Genomic DNA, 26,802 nt, shown 5'->3' with positions numbered 1-26,802 from the left:
TTTCAATTATCAAAATTTGAAACGGAAAAAGGAATTAAACATGTCATTTAAATCGATATATGTACACATATTTTTTTTCTTTTTTTCAGTAGAAAATTCATTAGAAATTTAATTTGTCCGATTCGGTATGGCCGAGCAAGTAGAATAGGTCCATGCTCGGTCAGCCATATCTTCCAATCTAATTTCCATAAATACAGTTCACACTGGTTTTTGAATGATATTTGATATAAACAAAGTTTTAGATAGATTTGGAAACAATTAATTCATTCCATTTACCAAGAAAACTTCTACCGACATCCACGATACTTCGATTCGAATAAAATCGACCGATCATTTTTACCACGTGACTGCGAGTGGTTGGTTGTTTCCTGGTTAATTAGAGGATAAAAAAGAAAGACAAAGAAACAAACGTATATACCGTCTAGTCTGTCGGGCGCAATTATTGTACGTTGACGATTTTTGTCGATGGTCGAATAAGGGAGAGGGTGAAAAAGGGTGAAAAATCGCGTTGAAGACAAAAGCTGGACATACATCGGTGAACAAAAATGGCGTGCCTTAATTCGTGAGGTGCAATCTTGCATGAATTCGCATTTCAGCGATCCTTGTCTCTCTAACGCGGTTTCCGGTTGCTGCGTGAACGAAATCATCTTCCGACCGCGATGCACACTCGGCTGTTCTCTCTCTCTCTCTCTCTCTCTCATCACATTTCGTTCGAATTATGATAAAAATGAAACGTATTCGTTTTGAAAATTTTCATAATTTTTTATTCTTTCTCTAGGCATTTGGATATTTTTGATAATAGGATAGTATTATACAGAGTTGAACTGATCTCTAGTTTCTATAACAAATATGAAGTAACTTCTAAAGTTGTTAAACCTATTATATATACTATATATATCAAGAAGATTCGAATCTGCTTCTTTTTCAACAAAATGATCCTCTGTTTGCTATACGTTATATGTTATCTGGAAACAGCAGTACACATACATTTTCCTCGCAAAACAACGACCTAAAATCTCTGTTTTTTTTTTAGATTCCACAAAGCACATGCCAAGAATACAGTTCTCCGGTGGGACAGCCCAACAAGGTCTATCAACTTGCTGGAAAAAATAATGCGAGCGAAGCGCATCAAGGAGGAGACGCGCTTCAGATTGCTGAGGTACACGCTCCGCGCCAAGTGTCGCAAGATCATTTAGTCGGCCCTCGTGTTAATCTTCTCAGAAGCAGATTTCCACTTGTTGTCGAACGAAAATCAATCGATCTTGGTCGATCATCCGCAGTGGCTGTGATTTGTCTTCGTGATAACGATTATATTCGAACGTCGCGATAAAAATAACGAAATCGCTGCGTGTGTGCACACGTGCTGCGTGTTTCGACGTTTGTACCTATCAAATAATATACTCGTATGTGTAGTGATCGAGAGACCGAAAACCGAGGCTGGGGACACGGAAAAATATGCTCGTAATTGTAAGCTCCGCGGCTATCGATCGTTCCGCGGGGAACGTCGCCCAATAGGAGTCGTTCTTCGGTACTCGGCTTCGAGAAACACCTGGCTGTACCCGATGCTGAATTTTTGGTTTCGTCGAAACACCGCGATTCGAAGAAATTCGATGAAAATTTCCGTTGCATCGAAATAGCCAGGTTTCGTCGTCGAATCATAAGTACTTTGGTGCTATTCCAACTGACGTAGATAAAACACACTGTCGAATAACTGATACGAAAGAAAAAACAAATTTGTAATATCGTGAAAAGGTTATGCCGTTTATAAAAGAAAGTACTAAAGAAGAGCACTGAATTTTCGACTAAATTACATTCGTTGAAAAATATAAAGTAAATTGCAAAGTTTAATAGAGAGCCGAATAAAAGAGACGATCGATGTTACGAAAGATAGAATAACGAATAGCTCTGAGTTTTGAGCTGAATGGAATTTAGACTGAATTAGATCCGTCAAAGAATATAGTAAAATATGATTCTTATTAGAGGATTACTGTTACAAAAGAAAATTTTATATAAAATTGTTTGAAAATCGTAAAGGTTGAACGGGATTGAAAAATCCGTAGTGAATTGACTATTTTAATTTGAACAAAAGATCCGAGTAATTTATATCTGCAAATAAAAATTCGAAGACTTTATACTATGGTAGCCGGAAAGGAAGTTTGCAGACGAAACTACAAAGAGAATCGTTAAATTCGTTAAGTCCTCCAAGTTCGAAACAAAAGAAGAAAATTTCCCGAATAGTTAGTTAGTGTACCTCGTATAAAAGGACGAACGTATAAAAGGACGTTAAAGCTTCAAACCGTGAAGAAGAAAATCCTGAAACTGAAAGATTCTCGTATAAAAGGTAACAGTAAAATTTCTTGATCTGTTGAAATGTCTGTATAGAGTGAGATCGAAATACAGAAAGAGGAAAATCAAAGAACGTCGATAATAGCGAAGAACATGATTTTCCATAGTTCGAATATTCGATTAAAAAAAAAAAACGAAAAGAAAATGGTAATACAGAATCAGATGTGAAAATATACTCAAGAATTTTTCAATTTATTGCAAGATTTTTGGATCTGAAAAATTATGAGGTTAAAATCACACAGCGGAAAAATGTTATCGAAAGTTTTCGACAAGTTTGGAAAACATGTCACGCGAGAAATAATAATTTGAAGAAGGCTAGATTCGTTAAAAAAGCAGATACTTGGAATTTCTCCACAGAAAGAGGCAGACGTTTAGAAGACAGAGTTGAAGGAAGATGAGAAATTCTTCGTAGCAGAGCCGTAGGAAACCGCGAAATCACTAGAAAGATCTTCAGAAAAAGCACCAACGTCTGATTGATTCATCGTCACTGTTGCCAAAATACATCGTGTTGACAATGAAATAATATCCGGAAGCACGGTAGATCCATGGTTCTCCGTCGCAGCAAGAAAGGCGTTCGAAACTTTCGTGAGATGTAAGGATAAAAACGACAGGGTAGAAAATCTTGGAGTCGATTTTCTAATCCCTCCCCACTCGCCACGCGTTTTCCTTTAACGAAAAGTATTTCGGTACGGATATTTACAAACTTATAATAAAGTAGATGGACTTGAGGAAAGTTTTTAAGAAGCAATACAGAGGACGCGAGACTTTTTTAATTCGAGGAAATAGTTTCTGCAACTTGAAAGGGCTTAGAGGATGAGTCGGGGCACTTGAATCGCAAGTAATTATTCCTGTTAATGATGACATCGGGAAAATTGCTGGTGAAAATGAATTTGAATAAAGATTCGGAAAAATATTCAAAAATTACAGACTAGTAACGAAGCGTAGAAAAAGAAATTAACGGTTGGTCCCAGTAGTTTAGGAATTTTGCGCGATTGCGTCAATTAAAAATTATGCGAAGAATTATGAACACACATACGTATGACATACGTAAGTAAAGGGCGAGGTACATTACCTTTAACCAAAATTTCATAAATATAAAACCTGTCTCGTTATCAAAATTCTACTAAAATCACTCGGATCTTCTTTATCGTAAACAAACTTTAATACATCGACAACAATATAAAGGGATCATAGAATTGATGCTGAAAGATTGCGAAACCAACAAGAGCATTACGAAAAATCATACAAGTATCGCACAATTGCTCTTTATCGTGAATCAACTTTAGTAGGCCGAAAAACCCAAAAGAGAAGGAAAAGTAGAAGGAAATCGGCTGGAATAAAGGGTGAAGAAGTTGGTAGTGAAAGGTGGGAGTGGAAATGGGCGAAACACGAGAGTGGAACGAGCAGCGTCAGCGTGCCGATACGATTTTCTCAATGCAGTAGAATCGGGACACGTCGGTGACGGTGAACCGAAATTTCCTGAGTGAACGCGAGACGGAGGACCGCCATCCTCGACGAACGGGCAACCGTCTCTTTGCCGGCTAAAGGATAGAAAAGGAAGGAAGAGAACGTTGAAACGACGCGACGGCGGATACGTTTAATGAAATCGAAGTAAAATCGTGTTAAAATCGTTGAAGGCGTGGAAAAAGTCGATGTGGAAGAGAGGCTCGGGCTGAAATTAGCAACCGAAGGTGTGTGATAAGCACTCAGGACTGGAACAGCCGCTGAGATAATTGAAGTCGCCCTGGAAGAAAAATGTCTACTAGAGGGTGGTCACGAACAGAACTTGAATCGATCAAACTTTCTACTCCTTTTTTGTCTCGAAAATTTCTCTAGAAAATTTATTTCGTATAATCGCAGACACTTTTAACACGTTAGGCTACAGGGTTAAGTCGCGGATGATAATTCGTTCGTACTAGAAACTTGACGTTTCGACTTTCAATCTTTCGACAGTTTCCGGTACTCGTGTTAATCTCGAATACAAATGGTTGTTGTGCGTTTAGTGATAAAACGAATAAAGTTCTACAGGGTGATTCTAAATAAAATAAAACAAACAGATAGATATCGTATAGACAATTTCAAGCTGTAAAAAATATTGTAAGAAACACTGTACTAAAACCTTGTCGTTAGTGACAGCGGAATAAAAGTGTGTGATAAAAGAATAACAAATATCGATGGTTGTGCATTAATCCGTTGAACGTACGACTCTTTGAAATAAAATAAAGTAAAAGAAAGATAGGTATCGAATAAAGGCATTTAGGAAGGAATATTAAATAGTAAATGTCGAGTCTTAAAAAATCGTACATTTCGCATATTAGATCGATAGATAGTTGAACTTGACTTTCGCTGGTGAATTCTTTTCTCGATCAAAGGTAAGAGGATAACGCAAACCGTCGAAGCGTGTCGGTGCTTGGAATGCTGTGATTTAAAGGCAGTTGAATGGTTTCTGTGTTTAAATAAGAACGTTTATACGGCACGGAGAGGAGCGTGGCTTGGTCGGGGGACTGTTCAGAGACGGTGAAGGGGTTCTATTAACGGAATTGCCCGAGTACAAGAAGTAATTAGATCGACCGATTGGAGCTAACCCTGCAGGCGACGACAGGATGATCCGTTTAGCAAACTGCGAGTAGAATAAAGGGAATGCAGGCGAAATTAGCTGGCTGACGAATGGAAAGAGACGAAACAATACGGGAAATCAGTCGCTGAAGAAGAGCAAGAACGAACGAAGGAGAAGTAAGAAGAGTCGAAAGACGGCGTTTGTCGAATTGGCTGTGAATGGTAAATTTCGAAGACGCTGATAGATTTCACTGTTCTTTCTTGGGCCGAGTTGCCGGGGAAAGAGATTGGAAGAGAAAACGTTGGTAGAAAGCAACTTTGACGATAGTTTCGTAATCGAAGTAGGAAAGTGAGAATATAAATATATGGTAATATTGATATTGGTGGAGAGAAATGACGAGGCAAAGCATGTAATGATATTAGAGGAATTTATTAATCAACTGTCGAAGAAGAGAGATAATTTCTACTTTTGACAATTATACTTTCCTAACACGGTCATGCGTGTGCGATTAATCAAGTGTTGATTATCGAGTGAATGCCAAGTGAAATAATTACATGTCGGACAAGCGAAGGAATCCGTGGAACTGGAAAGAAAGGATGTAAAAAAAAGGAAAGATGAATTCTTGTCCATCTTCGACCAGCTGATTAAAATCCATTATATCCAGTTCAGAAAATAAGAAATTCCTCAAAAGGTTTAGGTTGTTCGAACGTGTCTGGCAGAAATAAAGAATTCACCGATAAAAATCGAAATATAATAAACGAAGAAACGAAGCGTGGTGTATTTTTCAAAAAAGTTCAAAGAATCCGTCTTCAAGTTCGTAACATCCAAAAACGAATGCCGGATTAAGACTAAGCGTTGGTGAAACCGAAAAAGGAGAAGCATTACTACAAATTTTCCGTAACGTTTAAACAATTGAGAGAATCGAAAAAAGAGACGTAACTGAATTTGCCGCTCTGTCGTTTCAGCTTGCAATAACGCTTCGCGACACGCAAAAGCCTCGTAAACGTTGGTGAAATCGAACAGAAAAAAGCAAAAGTTAAAAGAGGCGAAGGAAGCGAAAGGGAACGCGAAGACCGATATCGGTTGAAAACGACCGATGATCAACCGTTGATCGTTCGATCGTTAATCGGTTCGCGTCGTTATGGAGGTGCAAGCGATCGCGCGACGTTTTTCCAGTAGAGTCGATCGAGGGTCTGGATTCGGGGGTTTGTTCAGCCGAAAGTGGTGCTCGGTAGTTGGAGACGCGGCGCGACAGCTTGCTAACTAAAATGCGAGAGCTGAACGCGACCGCATGTGCTGCCCTGTACGAGCGCGTCGAGTGGTCCGGCCCGTGGATTCTGGTTACTCTGATCGTGCTCGCGATCGTCAACGTGATGGTGGTCCTGGGTAACGTGCTAGTGATACTGGCTGTTTATCATACCAGCAAACTGCGAAACGTCACGAATATGTTCATCGTGAGCCTCGCGGTGGCGGATCTCATGGTCGGTTTGGCTGTGCTTCCGTTCAGCGCCACATGGGAAGTTTTTAAGGTGAGATTATTCCTGAAACATCTGTATTCCTTTGTTTCTCCTTTAAAATTCTATCGTTTCGACCAAGTTTAGTAATTTATACATTCGGCACGATCTGTCAAATACAAAAAATTAATCGGCAAAACAAAAAGAAAATACTCGTAAAGCGAAAAGATAATCATTTGCAACCATCTCCTCGATTCGAGCCCTAAAATGCGACCTCAAAAAAGCTTCAGCCACAGAAAATCGTTCGAAAATCCGTTTTCTACGCGAACACAACCGTACAACGGTAATATATCGCGCTTTATATCTCGAAATTAGAACGCCTCGGCATCAAATAGGAACGAGACGCATCCAACGATAGAATCACTGCATCCCGATCGACGATTCTTCGTCGTTCAGCAACGAATCTCGTTGCGTGCCGATCTCTCGTCCCTTCGATGGTTTACCTATCGACCATCGTCTCTTTTCTTTCTCTTTCGTTGTTCTTCTCTTCCTCTTTTTCCTTTTCTTTCCATTTTTTCTTTTTCTTCTTTTCTACCTACCAAAAGGCAAGTATAACGGCGAAGCGACCAACGACGAGTTCTCGAACGCGAATCTGCGGCGAAATTCGAGACTCGCGAACGAACGGAATATCGGAGCGACGATGCGCGAATCCTAGCCTGTTAAACGTTCGTCCCACTTCAGGTATTGCTTCCGTGATTTCCACAGGGAGTAGGACTTTTTGCACGGTGATATTTTTGGTTTAGAATTGTTTGCGGGTCGAAAGTCAAGGCACGGTGAACCTATTTGGTAAATTTTTTGTTTTGTTTTGAGATAAGGTTCGTTAACCGTTACGATCTTTCGATATCTTGTTCGAGTCGAGGAAAATCTAACGAAGAGAAAAAGAAACGAGGAAACTAAAGAAAAAGAGAAATTTACCTATACTCGTGTCGATATCCCCTCGGACGTTACTAAACTTCTCCTATATTTCTGCATACTAAAAATTATCAAATTAACGCTGTGCTTGATCCAGACATAATGGCGGGAAAATAAAATGATAAATAGATGAAATAGAAGAAATAAGACGAGTCACGAATAATATAAGAATCGACAACGAAGTCACCTCTTAAAAAATAAAGATTAAAAATAGAAAAGAAAAATCATCCGTTGAATATTTGTTACACGCGTACATGAAAGACGCGGACATGCCTAGTGAAGAACACCTCGATACAATTATCTCGACTATCAAAGATAACGTTCAACGCGCTATAATCGCGAGCCCTGAGGAACTCGTGGCAAAAAGCGTATAACCGCCGAAATAACCGCGGACGGGGAGGGGTTAAGCGCAACAGTTTGCCGGCTTTCGTCCTTCGTTCCTCCCTGGCCCCCCTCTGAAAGATGAACGTTTCTAGCCAGGGGGATGAGAGCGGTGGATCGTTGCGCCTGGTATTCCGCACGAAGAAACTGGGATTTGGATTTACAGCTAGATAGAATTCGCGATAGATGGGATTTATCGTTGGTTTATCGAATGGGTGGATCCAGGAATTTTACAGATAGAAATGGTTCTCCTTATTTCGTTATATATGTCCATTTTAGATCTTTATTTTTATTTAATTTTTAGAGCCAGACAGCTTTCGAAATGCCTAAATGGAATTGCTTTTCTCGAAAACTTTTTCTTAGGTGCTTCGAGGATATATTTTATTGGATCGGAGATATTTCTATACATAGATAGGCAACTGATTCTTTTTTTTTTATCGTTATATGTCCGTTTAAAGGATTATTTAGTAGGAAAATATCGGCCTCTATATCTTTCGTCCTTATTATCTAATTTCTAGGGATGACAGATTTCTACTTCAAATTTTCTGTTCTTTGTTCGAACGGTCGGTCGAATTTTACATAAAGAAGTGATTCTTTCTTATCGTTTTGTATAGCTAATACTATATAAAGCGATGTTTGGTAAAAGAGGAAACGAAGACGTCTTAACGGACATTTACATGAGAAATATTTCATATTATATGGTATTTCATATTTCATATTTCATATACGTACACACTGTATATAAAATATTTTGTATGCGAAATATAAACATACAGGTAAATTATTAGATTTCAACGATAGTTGGAACGTATCTGGTATGTATCTGGTTAGTGTAGACCGCGGACCGTACGCTGTAGACCGGGGATCGTAGACGAACGAAACTCGAGCGTTAAAACGAGAGAGCGATGAACGGAATATAATATGCTTTCTGCATTATTTACCAAAATCATCTGTGTTCGCCATCATTTCGTACAATTCTCTTACCATATTAATGAAGGCGTGTTTAATTTCAAATTGCCTGAATAATTTTTAAGAATCGTATGCTTCTCGATTCATCGATTTTTCATATACCTGGAACGATGACAAATTTGATATTCAAACTGCCAATCGGAATTTGAAAGAGAAAAGTAGGTAAAAAATTAGAGTAAAATACTTTAGAGCAGCTGAGATATTAAAAAGTAAGTTGCAATAAAAGTTGCGTTAAAAGACTAAAGTAATTTAACATTGATTAAAAGATGGGTAAAAAAGTTGGGAGAAAATACCGAGAGGTCAACGGATGAATAAAAGAAAATGATTATCTAAAGAACTGAAAGAATTCACTGACTGAGCAAAAGGAATTGGAAAATAATCGAGGTGAAAGAGTTAAATCCCAAGGAGGCGAACAAACAATCGTTTCGATGCTTGCTCTCTAGGCATACAGCACACCGTATCAGATCAATGTCTAATAATTAATCATAATCTTGTTGTGAAAACAGGAATAATCCTCGTGATGAAAAATCAGAAACGCAAGAATCAATGTGGATATAAGGACAAGTATTCGATAAGTATTTTAAAGATTGTAAATAAAGAAACGAAATGGAAATTTCATAGCCCTTATGGAGCATTTAAGAACACGGGGCGTTTAATTTTATCCAGAATTTGTTATAAATTAAATTGTTGATCGTTGATATAGCGTAAATTGCAACGCGACCTTTTCCAAGATAATTGCACTCTGGTTATTTATCGAAGAACGTATCGCATCGATGAAAAGCAAGCGGATGAACATTTTTATTGGCCGGAAGTTATTTTTACAATTACAACTGCGAATTTTCCAATGAAATTAAAATCGAACATGTTGAAAGGAATCGCCAGTTTGAATAGCCAGTCACGATTTCCGTTTCAAACATAATTCTCCATGAACACGATATTTGCTAGAAGATAAAGAGAGAACAAACATGAATTTAGATCATCTTTGAGAGATAGATAACCGTGCTTCCGTCTGTACAAAGCTTGGCAAATTTCTGAGCAACGCGCAAACATCCGCAGGCGATCGATAATTAATTCGTTCCGAGTAACCTGGCAATGTGTATAAACCGCACGAGTAATCGATATGCGAAACTTTCATTAATGATTTCACTAACGATTCTGGCCGATGAACGAGAAAACGGTTAATTGGTATCCATGGTACGGTTATCTTCGAATATTCCGCTGATCGGTATTAATAACAAGCGTTATTGCGGAATAGAGGTTGGCGCAACGAGGGTATATTAATCGAATGGAACAGAGGCAGGGACAGGAGTAATTGGGAACAGGTGGTTGCACCGGCTACCAGCGTATGCACGTGCACTGTACGGTACAGTACAGTCAGCCGCCAATCCGCGTTACACCTACCGAGTGCAGCGTCCCGTTGCCGCGTTGGCCTGGCGTCCAAATCCAGATGTCAGGCTACGTTCTCCTCTTATCTCGAAGATAACGGACGACCCGATGGATTTTGGACGGATTTTTAACCCGGTCGATGGAATTCAACTACGAATGTAAAAATACTATTTTGCTACTTTCAATTATCTTTGTCGTAGTATCGTAGCTGAGAAGATTTCTAGAAAAAACGGTTTTCTTTCAATTCGTACGATGTCTTCGTACAAAAAGACGAATCGAGTAAATTGCGTAAATCGGAAATTTTAGTTTTGGTATTTTAATACGATATTAGCGACTAGTATTAGTAAAGATTAGTAAAAAGAAAAAAGCCGAGGTTGCCTGAAAACGTAAAACCGCGTTCTAGTACGCGTAGTCGAGCGACGTTCCTCGGGTCAGGTTTTACTCGGCGATAGGATATACGGAATTTGGATTGGTTTCGGCGTTGCGGAGAAGACGAGAAGATTGAAACGAAGAATAGGGGATAGACGAAGGTATCGTAGCTTGCGGAGGATGTATCGGTGAAAACGTGGATTCCACCGCGACCGTGCAACTTGGTCTCCTAAAAACGAAGGAAATGAGAGGAAAATTTATACGAGGCCCCTTTATGATAAAATAGTAGCAATTACCTCGATGTATATTGTGTACATGACATGTACTTTGAAAAACTTGTCGCATAATTAGGGATTACGGATTCAAGTATATTTGAACGTTTGAAAAATGAACGAATATAATACAATAGGATGGGAGACATTGTCGAAACGTTTTTCGAATTTGTGACTTTTGTACGTTATGTTGGAAGGTGTGGATATTCGGTGATCTATGGTGCTCGATCTGGCTGGCGGTGGACGTATGGATGTGCACGGCATCGATATTGAATTTGTGCGCCATCAGTCTGGATAGATACTTAGCAGTGACCAGGCCAGTGAGTTATCCTCAGGCAAGTACCATTTACCGATTATTCGATTTCGCGGTACAAGGTGTACAGCTATGGGAACGCTCGATAAAGCCATTTGTCTACTATTCTACGCCTCTGTTTCCTCTCTTCTATTCTACGCTTCTGTTTGCCGCCTCCTATTCTATACGCCTCAGTTTCCACCTCAAATAGTCTCTGTGTTCGACGTTTCCCTTCCAACGGCTTAATTGATCGATCGTTTGTTCAACTTGCTACGTTTGACTTTCGCGACCGCTTCGTAATAACGTTGTTACCACTCTGTTCCATGAAATTCTGCGATCCGAACGTTCAGTTTTGTTTCGTACGTCTACGGAGAAGTTTCTTACGGAAACACGTGTAGCTAAAACCTTCTTCGATATCGAATGGTCTGAAGAAATGTCCAATTTTCACTTTATTATATTATCGTGATATATTACACAAATAATGCAAATAATAACAATACAAATAATAAGATATATAGATACAAAGAATTGTTGGTAATTGTTTGTTTCTTTCTGTGAAAATATTATCGCATTACAATTGGTACGGAAAATGTAAAGAATCGTTAGTGGTTTGTTTGACCATCGCGCACGTTCAAATTTGAGAAAATCCTCGAAGGGATTTTCCGACCATTCGAGGCGGTTTCATTCGCCGGTTTCTATATTTCTGTATATTTTCTAGGAATTCTTAAATATTTCAAAAGATTTTGCAAGATTCCCAAAGGTTTTCTAAAGGCATTGAATAACGATCGTCATAAAGATGTTCGATATTTAGAAATTTCCCAACATGTCGAAACGTTTCCCCGTATCCTTTTCCAATAATGCGAAGTAAAAAATTCTCGGCAATGATAAATTCTTTCGAAGAATGAAAAACAATCTGACGTCTAAAGACATTGAATTCGGTTGTTAAAATTCTTGTTTTACCGATATTTACTCCCTTTATTTTTAGCTTTATTATTAGCTTTATTATTCACGGTGTTTCAGTAAGCCTGTTATCATAACCCTTTAAAATCTAGATCATGTCACCAAGAAGGGCAAGGCTGCTAGTGGCAACCGTGTGGATCTTGAGCTTCGTTATCTGTTTCCCACCCCTGGTTGGCTGGAAAGACAAACGGGTAACTACCATCGACGTCGACAGTTTGTTCGCTCGTTACACGGTGTCCTTGTACATTTTTGCGCTCGTTTCGCAGTCTCACCCCACGTACAACGCGACGTTCGCTCAGAACGGACCGTTCAACACCACCACTATACTCATCCCCGTGAAACCGTGTCCCTGGATCTGTGAACTGACAAACGACGCAGGCTACGTCGTTTACAGGTAAGGAAAGAAAACGGTAGTAGGGAAAAGATATCGTCAAGATAAAGTTGATTCTTGAAATCCCCGGATCGAACATTTAAGAAAAGCTGGTGTCGTTCGAATGGCGTAGGATCTACGCTACAGCAGTAATTGGCAATTCGGCTGATGGAGATTTTGAAAAGAAATTATTTGCGTCGAGGAATTCGAAATTACGAATCAAGAGAGTTAAGAGTCGAATTTACGGGAATAGAAATTTGAAAATTTCAAAATTCCGATACTTTGATATCCGAAAGTTAAGATATTTCGACAGCTTGACAGTTCTAAACTATAATATTTCGACGGGTTGACGTTTCAGAGTTTTGAAACTTGTATACCTTTGATACTGCGAATTCAGCTGCCTGTCGCTATACGTATGTATAGTTTCTATATACATGTTTGCTATACTCCTTCTTCGATCGAAAGTACAACTTTGAAAAACTACTAGTCTCCACGATGCGATATAATATATATATATATATATGTAATATACATGTATTATAATGTAATAATATATATATATAATAATATAATATAATATATAATATAATATATATATAATAATAATATAATATAATAATAATAATATATATATAATAATATACATGTTTGCTATACTCCTTCTTCGATCGAAAGTACAACTTTGAAAAACTACTAGTCTCCACGATGCGATATAATATATATATATATATATATATATATAGCAAAGCGAAATGACGCACGTAAGCTTCGACTTCGATAGTTTCACTGCATCACGGGAACAGAAATTATCGAGTCGTCGAGCAGGAAGTCTGAATTTTCTGGCAAACGTCGCGTCTATTCTTACCGTGTTATCGCGATCGGCGTGTGCATCAATCCACGCCGGTTTATGCTCGACGTTGCATCTAAATCAACCTCCGAGTAGACGGTTAGCGTTCCATCGTGTGCCAGACGAATCTACATTTCTGGCTGGCAACGTTATCATTTTCACTTGGCTCGCGATATTTCAATCTTTTCCAGCTCAAGCGTAAAATCGTCTCCTTTCGAGAAACGCAGGCCGGGAACGCCGGGGAATAACGTATTAAAATTGACGTGGATCGATGCTGTAACAATTATCGTTAGGCAGAGAAAGATAAGGAAAACTAACTGGCAATGTACGTATTTTCTCTCGAAATACATTTTCATGGATAGCTCGCTTGTTATTCTATCGCGTCCAATTTGCCGAGAGTTATCAACTCTCAAATCAGATTGATTTACATATGTTTATGATAAATGGTACGCGGTAGAATCTGCATCGTGGAAAATAATGGAAAGTGGCAATGTGTGACTCCTTGCGAATCTAATATCTATCGATATATCGCTATGCGTATTCAAATTTTCTTTCTAATTAAAACGAGACACTCTTTCCAATCGTTGTACAAACGTATCGATTCAATTTTGTATAAATTGGATGGTTCGACGACCGTATTTATAAGCGCGTGGAAAGATATCGCGGTATAGAACTGAATTGCTTCGTGTTGTATTTTTGGAAAGGTAGTTACCGATGTTTCTTTCTATTCCACTAGATATACATATACGTTATATCGTACGAGATAATAGGAACATTTATCGAATCGAACGTGCCGACAAAAATGAAGATTCTTTTCATGGAAATTCGATAGTCGCCATTTATTATATCGAAGGATTTCTCGTCATTTGGAATATAACGAACGAACGGGGACAGTAATAAATCGAAACGATTGGCGAATATTTTTGAATTTTCAAATGCACGAGACAAGAGCCTGAATTGAGACGTAGCTTGTCGTATTTTACGAAATATCATTGCAATGTTATCAAACTTTCTTTTCTCTGTGAAATATTTATTGTCAACCACAATTGAATTGTCTAAATGGTTCGGATCAGGGGTGTACAGTGCTTGGATCCGTGAGCGCGACATAGAATTTCATAGCACAGTTCGTTTCGTTTTTCCAGCGTCGCAGGTGCGATCGAAAGATAAAAGATAAAACGCTCTCTATTCATCGGCATCTATTGTGCCTGTGCCAACAAAGGGACACAACTTGATCCCTTATCTGATACAAAGAGCAATACCGTAGACAAACAGTAGCTTTATCCATAGACGCGAAGTTTACAAGGCTATCTGCGTGCCAGAGTTCCGTATCTTGTCGCCACGCCGCGCCATATAGAAAAAGATACGCCAAAGCGAAACTGCAAATTCAATGAAACTCGCTATCGCGCATCGCGTCCTTTTCGATACCACGTTTCCTCTCCCGTCTCTTCCATTCGTTCCTCATCTTCCGACATATTCTATAAATCGAATCGCAGAGAATAACCTGCAACTGTATCAATTTTTAACGATATAGGTGATCCTTTTATTCCAAAATCGTTTAACAACCAGCAATTTGTATGCGATAGACGCCCTTCTTTCCAAGTTGAACGAATTCTACCCGTAAATCTACGATTAATTTCTGACAGCAGTAACGATCTATCTTTCTAATGTTCCAACATCGGAATTAAACGGAATTTACAAATCCTTTCTTGACAAAACTCTCGATAATTTCGCGTGACCCATGATGTGATTAACCGTTACCTTACGTAATCTCACAACCCTTCACTCGATATCCTTAAGTTTATAATTTTCAACTAATCCACCCGACCTCGACAAAATTCACCATTCTCCGATCAATTTCCTGCGCTTCGTCTCCAACCTTCCTAGAAACTCGAGAAAACACCACGACTCGATAAGAGAAAACAAGAAGGAACTTGACAAACAGGTGGCTCCATTAAACGCGATTCTCGTCTAATTGTAAGAATGCCCGAGAGAGAGAGAGAGAGAGAGAGAGAGAGAGAGAGAGAGAGACGAAGGACGCTTCCTCGTTGTAAAACGAAGTTATCCTTCTCCCTTCTTTTGCCACCTTCTCTATGTACGATGAAATTAAACAGTTGTTATTTGCAGCGCGCTCGGCTCTTTCTATATACCAATGCTGGTCATGCTGTTTTTCTACTGGAGGATCTACAACGCAGCCGTCTCCACTACGAAAGCCATTAATCAAGGCTTTCGTACGACAAAGGGCTCGAAAATGCTTGGCTCTAGGTAAATCCAACGCACCATAGCTTCTCCAAGGAATTGAAAAGATGGAAAATCGTGATACGTTGCTACTCTTTCGTCATTTCTTTTGCCGTTATTTCAAACGAGTTCGATCAACAGCGATTTGGCTGCGAGTTTTATCGGGGTTAACCAGCTTCTTCATCTTTCTCGCTTTCCTCTTTTTCTTTCTATTCTTCGTCGATCTCCGATTCGTTAAAAAAGAAAAAAAAGACACAGCCTCTGGAACTTTGGACGATTGCTTACAGATTCGACGAGCAAAGGTTGACCTTGAGGATTCACCGTGGTCGAGGTAGTGTCCACAACGGGAGCAACAACGGGAGCCCGAGGAGTCCAGAGTCGAATAGCCGTAGCTCGGTGAAAAAGGAAAAGATAAAGATCTCGGTGTCGTATCCGAGCACGGAGACGTTGAATACAAAGTGTAACACCCTCGAGAGGACGCCCTCGAGGTGTTCTCAGACCTCCGTGCACTATAGTAACGGGCAAACGCACAGTCAACTGTGTCCCTCCCCCAGGAACACGCATCTCAAGGTAATTCCGCGTATACCACTGTACTGACCTTCTTCAAAGTGGCCTCGATGTCATATTTTTACATTTAGCGATGGATCATATAGATTGAAACTATCGTATCCTGGCGAATAGATCGTAGCGCTTTTTAAATACTTGCACGAGTTTTCTTCAATCTCCGATTAGATGTAATGCTTGTTGCTTCTTCTTCCAGTTTATAAATAATAAATAATAAATAACAAATAATAAATAGTATATAATATATAATATATAATACACGTTGTCGATAATATCGTAGGATAAAATCGTAGGAACGTGCAGGTTGAAGGACTCACTGTATTCTATTTCTCTGAAGTAGTTCAAGTCAGAGATACATGCTCGTATATTCAAATTTGTGAATTTAAAAAAATTCCAGATCGATATCCTCGGTTGGTTTATTCGCCTTCTTTTGGCAGCTATTCAATTTTCTGAAATGTAAATCACGCCACGCGAAAGAGAGAAGCCAAAAGCGATTACAGAGCGCCATAAATATGCATCAGCGGCAGGATACGCTACGAAATCTCCAGCTCTTTCTACCCTTAACCCTTACCGATAAAAATTCATTACCTTAAAATTCATAATTGTCCTCGTACCTATCGAGTATAGTTTGCCGAAACTATTTGCGTAAAGGAATTTTTACTTTACAGAGAAATTTGTTCCAATTACTTTCGATCGAAATCAGAAATCAGAAATCACAATTAGAAAAAGTCCACAACTAACATCAAATATATTTTTCCTTACTGATGGAATTAGCAAATCCCTTGATTAACATTGTTTTGCCGACTTTTGCCTCGATTATCCTTGCCTGAATCGGTAATTCTTGCAAAAAGCCGATAGAAAGCGAATATAATACGATCGTAAAATCGTGAAATGCTGATGACAAGATTCCCTGGGGGAAAACGCCAGAGAAGGTTGTGGTTAAAGGTCGGTTCGATACGTCGGTGACAGGTGAGCGGTATCAACAGGGTTGGCAGCGCCAGGAGACCCAGCAGGCGGAGTAGCTGCGAGAGTCAAACGGGGGATGAGATGTCGTTGCGAGAGCTCAGCCAGGGTCCCGAGGAGAAGCCCAGGGCGATGAAGATGGGGAAGAGGAATATCAAAGCTCAGGTATCCCACTGAATTTTCGAGAAACACTGAAATTAAGTTGAGAGGAAAGGAGACCGGTACGTCCTTGCATTGTTATTCCATTCGCGCTTTACGCGACCGTTAGAACAAACAAAATAGGTTGAGGAACAGATTTGAAGACTATATGGGAAGCAATTGATGCGTAAAGTATGATTAACGGTGCAGGTGAAAAGATTCCGAATGGAAACGAAGGCAGCCAAGACACTGGGCATCATCGTCGGCGGATTCATCCTCTGTTGGCTTCCCTTCTTCACGATGTATCTGGTGCGCGCCTTCTGTCCCAATTGTATTCATCCCACGGTGTTTAGCGTGTTATTTTGGCTGGGCTACTGCAATTCAGCGATAAATCCGTGTATCTACGCGCTTTTTAGCAAAGACTTCCGGTTCGCGTTCAAGAGAATTATTTGCAAATGCTTCTGCAAGCGGCGGGCGAATACTTTGAGACGTGGCAGCGATGGCAGCCAATTAGCCACGAGGTGAGCTTAAACTTAGTTTAAAGAATAATATAAATAACACGACCGATCCCTTTCGATCGTGAAAGCCGACGCGTACACGCCCCTTGAATAAGACACGTTCTAGCAAACGTGTTACACGCATACCATACGCATACATGTGAAAAGATGACGCAATTTGTTAGATTTTTATCAACGAGATACATAGCAAGGAGATAACAGATACATAATGCAAAAAGACCACCTTCCACCTCTTCCGATACAATTTCCAAATGTTTGGCAACAAAAAAATATTCGTTACGATACAGGCGTGTCTGTTGGCAGAAACGACCGGAGTCCCAGTTACTCGATGCAGGTGCCTCAACAAGGTGTATCCATCGACGATTCGGACCAAGATCCCAGCTCGGAACCGACGGTGCACTCGCACAGCGAATCAAGATGACTGTAGCGTGCCAGGTGTGGCGCTCAGCGCGTCACCTTCGACCCGACGACCTCGAAAGTAAGGATCCAGTCGTTCTAAATTCGAAAGAATCTCAACGATCCTCGACGACCATCCGAATCATCCGCACAACGATCCGTGCCGCGGAATCGAGCACGTTCGATCGTTTACCCAGAAACCAGTGTGTTCGCGAGTAATATATATACTAGTAGTCGCGACAAACGGTCGAGCTTCTTCGGTGTCTTACTTCGTTCCGTCAGCGAATGAAATACGAAGAGACGTTTCTTAGGAGATAAAAATTCGCTCAAGCTAGTCGTAAATCGAGACTGAAAACGATAAAATTAACAAAGAAAGAACAAATGGACCGACGAAGGATTCGCTGCCTAGAGATGGCAAACTGTTCATTGTATTTGTTGGAATAGTTAAATAGGAATTATGGCGAAAGTTGGAGCGCGAAGAAGAGGAAGAACGACGAGCGCGAGGGAAGCAACGACGGAGAATCCAGTGTACCATAAACGGATATTAAAAACGCAAGTTTCGTTATCTTTCAAAGTCAACAGCGTCTGTTGGCTATCGAAGCTGCCTTTGACTATCGAGGCTCTCGGCTAACCGTCGCGTCATCGTTGTCACCGTATTATTTCCGTAGATTTTTCACCGTTTCTCGTTGGTTATACGCAATGATGGCGTTTAACGATCGCCTTCGCTGAACACGCGACATTCTGTGCGTTGTACAGCTTCCTTCAAACATTATCGATCGTTAACTAGATCATTTTTCAGTCTGTGAAACAAGATGGTGAACGGATTTGAAAGAATTTTGTTTGGACATCCTGTAGCGAGCGTGATCGAGATACGCACGTATGCGCTGTAAAACATAAAGTATGTAAGTGTAAGTGTTGTTTCAAAAAAACGAAGGTAACTCGCTTTGGAATATTTTGTATGGACAGTTTCGATTCTTTCTCGAACGTATTACGATCGTTCGAGAGGGGACAGAGGAACGTACGAAATCGGCGAGATTCGTCGCATTATGTGATATACGTCTACGATGCGTCTTTACGTTCGTTTCTTTAAACGAACCGCACGAAAGAATAAATATGCGAATGAAATCCACGATAGTTGACCCCTTTCCTGCAAATTCCTCATTTCGATCCTCCATTATTTCCGGTTTTTCGCGGAAGAACATGGAACGAGTTTGACGTTTGATGATAAAGTCTCGAATGTACCAATTTTTGCAGTTCCACATTTTGGAAAGTTTAAGTTTCGAAGGCTTTGCGATTAAACAATTTTATGTTTGGAAATTGTTAACCTCGTTCCAAATTCGAAAATTTGCGAATTTGACAGTTTGCAGCCTTAAAGATACGCAATGTTCAAGTTGCACAGGTTAAACTTTGCAGCTTCAAGTGCTCGAGATCTCGTGTTTTGAGATCCCGAATCAACAAAACCAAAAATTTAGAAATTAACAAATTTCAACGTTCGGCGATACAAGGATTTAGGACGCCGGTACAGCTGCTAACCGCAGGTACGTATTTATACGTAAAATATATATATCGAGAGAGAAATACGTAAACTTATGTATTTCGATTTATCGCTCATCGAAATCTTTTTTTTTTCCTATTCACATATTTTTCCGCGTGGATCGGAACATATATATATATACATATAAAACAGTCATCCAGCAACAGTTGATAAGCTATGGAATCGAAAAAACTAACTTTTGGAATTTTTGTCCGTCCGTTTGTTTGTCCATTTGTACTGGCATCGTTTAAAAATTGTTGAATGGATTTTGATGGAATCTTCCCTTCTATAGTTTCGCGTCCGAGAAAGAAAATAGGAAACGAAAAGAAAACATTTTGTAAAAGCTGAGAAATAGCCTGGAATCCGAGTTACACGCGCTCCCATATTTGACAGAGATCAAGCAACGATGGCTATCTTTTACGCGGTGCTTGCTCAGAAATCGAATGTTTTTACAATTTTTACTACTTTTTAATTTAACTAACCGTTAATGCAAAAAATGTATAGATATTTCGTTTATAAAAATTCATCCGCTTAAAAATTCTGCCGTATATTGGTAATTCACGCGAACCAAGTCGCGATCAAAATCTGGTTTTCTGTAAACGAAAAATTCATCGACAGGCTTTAATGTATTAAATCAACGTTTACTCCTATAATAGATCTATCGTATAATTTCCTATATTCTTTGTAACACATGCGTGAAAGCGACGATTCGAATTGAACGGAAACGGAAAGGAGATACGCGGTACACAGCATTAGGTGGAACATGGTAATTTATCGATCTATTCTAAAATCGATGGCAATTACGTAACGCGCGTTGGTTCGTCCATGCGTTAAATAATTATTCCAATCGAATCTATTTCAATTTTCGTTCGAAATTAAAAAAAAAACTACGTTTTTCAATCGCTTGAAATTCATAATGATGCGAAAAAATGAAAATAAAGAAAGAAGGTAATCGCGGACACGGAGCGAAAGCAGTTTCGGCAAAGACCGCTTAGCGACTTACAAACTAGTCGACGAAGGAGGAGAGAACGAAGAATGGAACGTGCGTTTTACGGTTAAAAGATCGTCGACACGCTCAGTTGTCCGGTCTTTTACCTTTCGTTCGCGTGATCCACGAATTTCTCACCGACGCGACGTATACGTAGGTCATGGTTGCCATTCGCGAGACACGAGGAAGTTGAGAGAGGCACGAGCGGCAAAGCGTCATGAACATCGAAGAAAGTATAAAACGAGTAAAAACCCGCCTCTTTCGTTTATCAAGTTGGACGAATAATTTCGTTAGTCCTTTTATCGGGCTTTTTTTTTTTTTTTTTTTTTATATCAACTGCTTACGATTTAATTTCCTGCTGTTTAACGATGCAAATACGTACTATGATGTTCACGTTGTGTTAAAAATGAATATATACCGTTAAGTGTGTAGGAAAAACGGCTTGATCAAACACGTATCAGAGAATACCTTCGATTTACTTTTTGTCGATCATTGTCGGTATCACTGTCCTGCCGATCGACCGTACGGTAACTACCGAAACATTGTGTACTCTGTAGGAACCACGCGAAACACCCATCGATAGTTTTATTATGTTTAAAAACCAGAGTTTAAAAACTAAAGTCGCTGGAAACTCCACAGTCGAATAATTAATCGAGTAATTAATCGAGTAGTTGTCGTAAATTAATTCCGTGATGCGGTGGATCAAAGCAAATTATTCGTTCGACACGAAATCCCATCGATGGTGGCCCGTGACAGGTCAGATAGTATTCGGCTGTCCAGTAAATTAACGAATTCACCCAGTCAAAGCGGTGACCTGCTTTCGTAAAACTTTTATAAAAACCGATTACCTACCCCTGTGCGGATGCAACCGGACCAGCTGCAATTCGTGTTTTATTTTTCATCGCTAAGACAGCGGATTCCTTCGAGACGTTCCTTATTTCGCAGATACACGATGGAAGGGATTTTTATAAAGTAGTACAAGTCTGTTTACGATGTAACGTTTAATTTTTTCTTCAAAGATTTGATTATTCGGTTGTTGGATTGTGTGTAAGATTCGTTCCAAAGTGAAAGACCTATTGAAAGACCTATAAAAGACTTAAAAATTACACAGGTATTAAAAATAAATAAAGAATCGAGTGAAACATAAGCCGAAATTAAGTGAAAATGAAAAGTAGACTGATTTATTCGCGTGTAAATTAATTTACTTGCGACTATTAACGAACAAGCAAGTGTAAGAGAAAAGAGAACGAATGCGAATTAAGTTCGTTCTCGTTGGTGTGTGACAGACGCGGTTGCGTGGAACGAACTCGAAAGGCATTCGTCAAGTTCGATTATCCCCTCACCGGTGAAATAACCCCCCCGCGGCAAGAAACGCGTTTCGTCAGAAATTCTCGATCGAACGTCGCGATGCGAAGATTATTCTGCCTTTTTTCTTTTATTATTTTGACAAAGAAAGGAAAAGGCGGCTACCAATCGTTAGTAGCTTGTAACGAACCCAACTTCCCTTCCTTGGACATACGCTGTTTTTATCTCGATAGACGCGACTGTTAGAAGATAAAATTGGTTACGCCTGAGAAAACGAATCATACGAATATAGGCATGTAGAGGAGGAATTTTTCATGTCTTTAAGTTGTTGATTTTATAGTTTTCTTAGCAGCGCGTAGATTTGTAACGAAAAATTTGGATTTTTCACAGAGGTCAAAAGAACTGTGCGATAAAAGCTCTTTTTTTCAATTCTATTTCTATCGCAGGACAATTATCTTGCTCCGTTACCATTTTGTCAGAATCGATTCTTCCGTTTCCAACTTTCGGTCGAACTTCGCTAATTGTGTCGTTCGAAAATCCTAGAGTTCCAAAAGGACGAAATTATAATATTCGAGAACTCTGACGATTCACCGCTCCTTTGCCAAGACGAATCGTACAATTTTCCCAAGCCGATGGTTGCTCGATAAAAAAAAACAACCAACGATCGACTCGATCGGTTGGTTACTTTGCTTGCGGCAGATTCGTGGCCATGACCCTAAACCCATTATGATCTGCCACGTAATGAACCTGTTGCAGAAGCCCGTTTGGATCGATATAGCTATAAGCACCCCTGGTCGTCCCATCCAAAGATCTAGATTCTGTTTTCGCGCTCGAGTCTCCGGTATAACTGTAATCGTATTGGCCTAAAGAATCTTGAGTGTGGTGGAGGGCGCTGTGCAATAGTCTGTACGGTAAAACCGGAAGTACATAGGGCGCAGGGACAGTTACAGGCGTCTGGATGGTGTCCACAGATGATTGTTCTTCGTTCTTGCGTTGTCTATCGGATCGAATGGATGACGATGGCGATGAGGAAATGGTCGACGAAGGCAATATCTTTGAGAGACTCGGGTCTGGCTTTGGCACCTCGATCCTTTCAGCTTCCGATTTCGACAGCAAGAATGGATTGTTCGGGTTTTGCTGAAACGGTATGACGGTTTTAGCGATTTGAAACTTTGCACGTCAATTCGCTGAAATTTGAGACAGAGAATTTTCGTCTCGTAAAATAGCAACTGTCGGTTTTTCAACGCTAAAGCTACCGATTAAAAGGATCGTGCAATCTTTACTGAAATACGTCACGCGTACAAGATGATAAATAAAGAGATATAAGGGTAATCCGCGTGCTTTCAGTAATTCCGAAGATAAAACGCTCGAGTCCAATGGTTTTCCCAATGGATCAATTATTTTAGAAAAAGTTGCACCCAATTGTCGTTTCTACGAGATTAATAGAAAAGTTAATTCTCACTATCAGTTCTCGATGCTCGCGTAATGATAAAAGATATTTCGTATAAACTGAAATCCAAATTTATAAAACGAATATGTAATCGTGTTTTTAGACAGGAAGATTCACCGGTTGCGCTTGCAGCTAGTTTTCCAATCAACAAATTACCAAATTTTATCAAACGTTTCTCTTATCTTGTCTCGAAGCCGGCCAGCTGAACGATATTCGGTTTTATTAACGTGCAACAAACCACTCGCGGAAAACAACAGCCGTGTTAACGTATATTTGCAGGGTTTCGTTCGTGTTTATCTTTGCGCGCGTTATATACATCTTATTAAGATCGCGGTGAATGTAGCATGTACGAATACGTAGCAACGAGTAGTAGCAAGCAAAATTAATAAAGATTAGTTAATAGCAAAGAAAAACGATCGGAGTGCGCTATTAATTACGTACACTTGATCTTTTCAAAACGTACTTTCCTCGATCGTTTCTAGGAAACACGGAATAGTTTCGCGTCGAATTTTCATAGTTTTTATCCCTCGCCTTAAAACGTATTGAACGTGCACTCACTGCGATTTCACGAACAGCTAAATTCCTCGTGTCATGGTTCGCGAAGCTAAAATAAGGTGGCAGGATCTCGTAAGACAGGATGTTTGACTGATAATTCGATCGATCTGTCAGCCGCGACTCTTGTAGCTCCTCCGAGCGAGACTTCTTCTTCGCTTGCGGCTTGTCCTGAATCGCCCGAACATCGTTTTTCGGCGGCTGTGGTAAATTACTGGCGCTCACTCTGAATCCATTTTCATCGTCCGCCGTGTAAGTCACTGTTTGCAAAATGCCATTCGAGTCGATATACGAATAACCTAAACGAGCAGAAATTACTATAGAAAATCCACTTGTATACATGGAAATATACGTTTCGCTACTATCGAATGATATTAGAAAAAGATAAGAAGAAAAAATACAACGCAATTCGAATGCCGAATAACGTACGTATAGTAAGGTGCATTTTTTATTTAGCACTAGAATAGAAAACGAGATAGAGGATCGGTCGTGGTACTTGGTTGGTGGAACGTACACGATGAAAAGGATGGGGGAAAAGGAAGAAGGCGGGCATTGCTTAAGAGACTCAAGCAGCAAAGATGGATCTATCGTAGGGGCGTTGGTTGCGTCACATCGATCATCGTAAAGCGCACGTGGGCCATCCTGTCTATCTCGAAACGCTCGAGAAAGCAATGTATGGCATTCGCGTGCTTTCACGAGTCGTCCGACAGATACGAATAAACCGTTTTATTTTATTTATAGAAGAAATATAAGGCTATATATATAAAAAAAAAAAAATGCGATGCGATTTTTCTCAATTTCTATGGAAACTACAAAAAACCTCGATTGTTATCGAAAGACAAAAGACAAAAGGGTTAGATCATAATTAGAAAATGATATGGACGAATAAAGTTAGAAGACTCTGCCAACGAATCTTAAACTCGAAAGTATAAAATAGAATCTGTGCGAGAATGTGAGAAAAATTAGGGACAATTTCAAGACAGTGCTTAAAAACGGGCATGACGACGATCAGATGGTTCGGACAGCATTTACGGTGAAATCGCCAACAATCGAAGCAACCGTCGGGCAAAGGTAATCGCGACGACTTACCGCCCCGCGTGATGCCGTTCGAACTGGATTCCGATTTTGCGTGATGGGGTCCCGTGAATGAGTAACGATATCCGCCGGATCCGTCCTGTACGTGGTATTGCCTCAACGGCGTCACAGATCCTATTGGACCGAGCCAAACGTTCGCGATCGGAGTCGTGCAGATTCGTCCGAAAATCGCACTCAACAGAATTATCTGAAAAAAAAAGTAACTTGTATGTTTCGTATATACGAAATAGAGGAATTAGTAGATGGACCAGTCGCTTTTACAAAAATACGCCTAAAGGATACTTTATAGGAACAAAGTTTGGAATAAAATCTCGTTGCCTAATTTGTTGACACTAGCGATTTCTATTCTTATTGTTAATAACTATAAAAACTATAGATCCATGTTGCGCGTTCTACCTACTACGATGGAATTGCACGATCTCGATAAGCTAGTTTTGCGGTTCACGCGAAACACGGACATTTGCTTCCATGTGATTATGAATTCATCGGATCCGATTCTGGTCTATGCACTCGTGCTTCGCATGGTACGACGATAGCGATAGCGATAGCGATAGCGACGCGTAAGCGTTGCCGGTTTATCTTTGCTCTATTTCCATCAATTTTCCATCAGCTAGTCAAATATTAATCGTAACAGCGCTTTCATCATTTTTACCGTGCTTCCCCATATTTTACAAAATGAAAAACACGTCGTTTGAAAAACGCTTAACAAGTTTTTACTTAACCAAACGACGAATGTATTGGTTTTTAACAGAGATATAGGCCATTTTCTTCTTTTAGCTAGTCGATAAAATTTCCAAAGTTTATGCCTCTCCTTTGTATGTTACTTTATTTCCTGCATCGCGTTTTCTCTATAAGGAACAAATGCTTCCAACGATTATTATACATCGATAAATCCTCGAACCTTCGTGCCTATTTCTTTCTTTTCTCTATCTAAAATCATAAATCATAGAAAATCACAGGAAAAGTCTCTAAAATCATAGAAAAAGATAGGAAAGTAGAAAAATAGAAAAACGCAAGCAGAACAAAAATCGAGCAACGGAAATTGCAGCGAATGTCGCGTCGGTTCCACTTGATCGAAAGAAGCCGCGGAACGACTAATGGATTGACAAGCGATTCGATTAGCGATAGTTTGTCGAGCAACACGACGTTGAACGGGGTGGCAGCATTCCACGCAAACGTTTACCAGCATTTAGTAGGGCGTCTGGCGCGAACACTTGCGCTTCATCCACCAATTTCCGACCCCGATCGCAGTCGTAGTCGTTGTCGCTTACTCGCACTCTTTCCACGATTATTTTATTTCCACGATATTTACGAAAGATTTACGCGTAAAAAATTCCATTTGAGATGGATCCTGTGGGAAAGCACAGACAAATACTTGACAAGAAAAGAAGGTAAAACTTATGGCCGATCGTTCCGCCCGTAAGTAAAATCGAGAACAAATATATGCATAATGCACTCACGAGTATCATGTTCGTGGTATGCAGAACAGGTTGTGAAGAATCGGTCTCGGCAAGAGGTAAATCCCGGCGCGGCGTGGCTCGGCTAACGGTTACGTTACGAGAGTGTAAGCAGCGGCGCACGTCTTCTTATATAGCCTGGCGTACGCCGTGTCTCCCACCATGTAGACGCGGTGGTCAGGGCCCTACTACGAGCTCCTACAGGATGCTACGAGGTCCTATAGGTCCCTGTGGGACACCGTCGGCGAACCAGCTCGAAGCATTCGCGGCCATCGCAACACAAATCACCCCGAGTTCGATTTCCAGGCCGATAAATCAATGTTTATTGGCTATGGTAGGAGGCGTCGATCTCGCGCGCATTCCAGCCCGGGGATGCTCGTTTTCTAGACCGGATGCCATTCCAACGCCACCTTTTGAACCCGAGTCGGCTCG

The 26,802-nt window shown here is 40.1% G+C and overlaps 2 protein-coding genes across 3 annotated transcripts; one reads left to right on the top strand and one right to left on the bottom strand.

The window, feature by feature from the left end:
- The first annotated feature begins 1,001 nt into the window (after positions 1 to 1,001).
- On the top strand, positions 1,002 to 19,008 carry LOC100747506 (octopamine receptor Oamb). Of its 2 annotated transcripts, XM_033324257.1 has the most exons (10): positions 1,002 to 1,159; positions 1,414 to 6,432; positions 10,904 to 11,041; positions 12,051 to 12,149; positions 12,225 to 12,352; positions 15,300 to 15,437; positions 15,698 to 15,980; positions 16,944 to 17,102; positions 17,286 to 17,596; positions 17,897 to 19,008. In XM_033324257.1, the coding sequence occupies exons 2-10, from the start codon at positions 6,172 to 6,174 to the stop codon at positions 18,012 to 18,014; spliced, it is 1,635 nt and encodes a 544-aa protein (XP_033180148.1). In that variant the 5' UTR covers positions 1,002 to 1,159; positions 1,414 to 6,171; the 3' UTR covers positions 18,015 to 19,008. The 2 variants fall into 2 exon arrangements, with proteins under 2 accessions (XP_033180148.1, XP_003494332.1); XM_003494284.4 differs by having other exon boundaries at positions 1,002 to 6,432.
- Positions 19,009 to 21,493: 2,485 nt separating this feature from the next.
- LOC100747744 lies at positions 21,494 to 26,501 on the bottom strand. Its single transcript, XM_012392956.3, has 4 exons — positions 26,374 to 26,501; positions 24,908 to 25,100; positions 23,825 to 24,117; positions 21,494 to 22,953 (listed from the first exon to the last, which is right to left on the bottom strand). Exons 1-4 carry the CDS (start codon positions 26,380 to 26,382, stop codon positions 22,498 to 22,500), a joined length of 951 nt encoding a protein of 316 aa, XP_012248379.1. The 5' UTR covers positions 26,383 to 26,501; the 3' UTR covers positions 21,494 to 22,497.
- Positions 26,502 to 26,802: the final 301 nt, after the last annotated feature.

Source organism: Bombus impatiens, unplaced genomic scaffold (genome assembly GCF_000188095.3).
Source record: "Bombus impatiens unplaced genomic scaffold, BIMP_2.2 scf_1990, whole genome shotgun sequence".
NCBI classification, from domain to species: Eukaryota; Metazoa; Arthropoda; class Insecta; order Hymenoptera; family Apidae; genus Bombus; species Bombus impatiens.
This window is presented reverse-complemented; position numbering and strand designations above follow the sequence as displayed.

Excerpts from the sequence above, each read along its gene's own strand:
- LOC100747744 (XM_012392956.3), bottom strand. Across the intron at positions 24,118-24,907 it reads GAACGGCATCACGCGGGGCG|GTTATTCGTATATCGACTCG; the intron begins GTAAGTCGTCGC and ends CTGCTCGTTTAG. Across the intron at positions 22,954-23,824 it reads TAGCTGTTCGTGAAATCGCA|CAAAACCCGAACAATCCATT; the intron begins GTGAGTGCACGT and ends ATACCGTTTCAG.
- LOC100747506 (XM_033324257.1), top strand. The coding sequence starts at position 6,172 with ATGCGAGAGCTGAACGCGACCGCATGTGCTGCCCTGTACGAGCGCGTC. Across the intron at positions 15,981-16,943 it reads CCAGGAACACGCATCTCAAG|GTGAGCGGTATCAACAGGGT; the intron begins GTAATTCCGCGT and ends CGTCGGTGACAG. Across the intron at positions 17,597-17,896 it reads GGCAGCCAATTAGCCACGAG|AAACGACCGGAGTCCCAGTT; the intron begins GTGAGCTTAAAC and ends GTCTGTTGGCAG.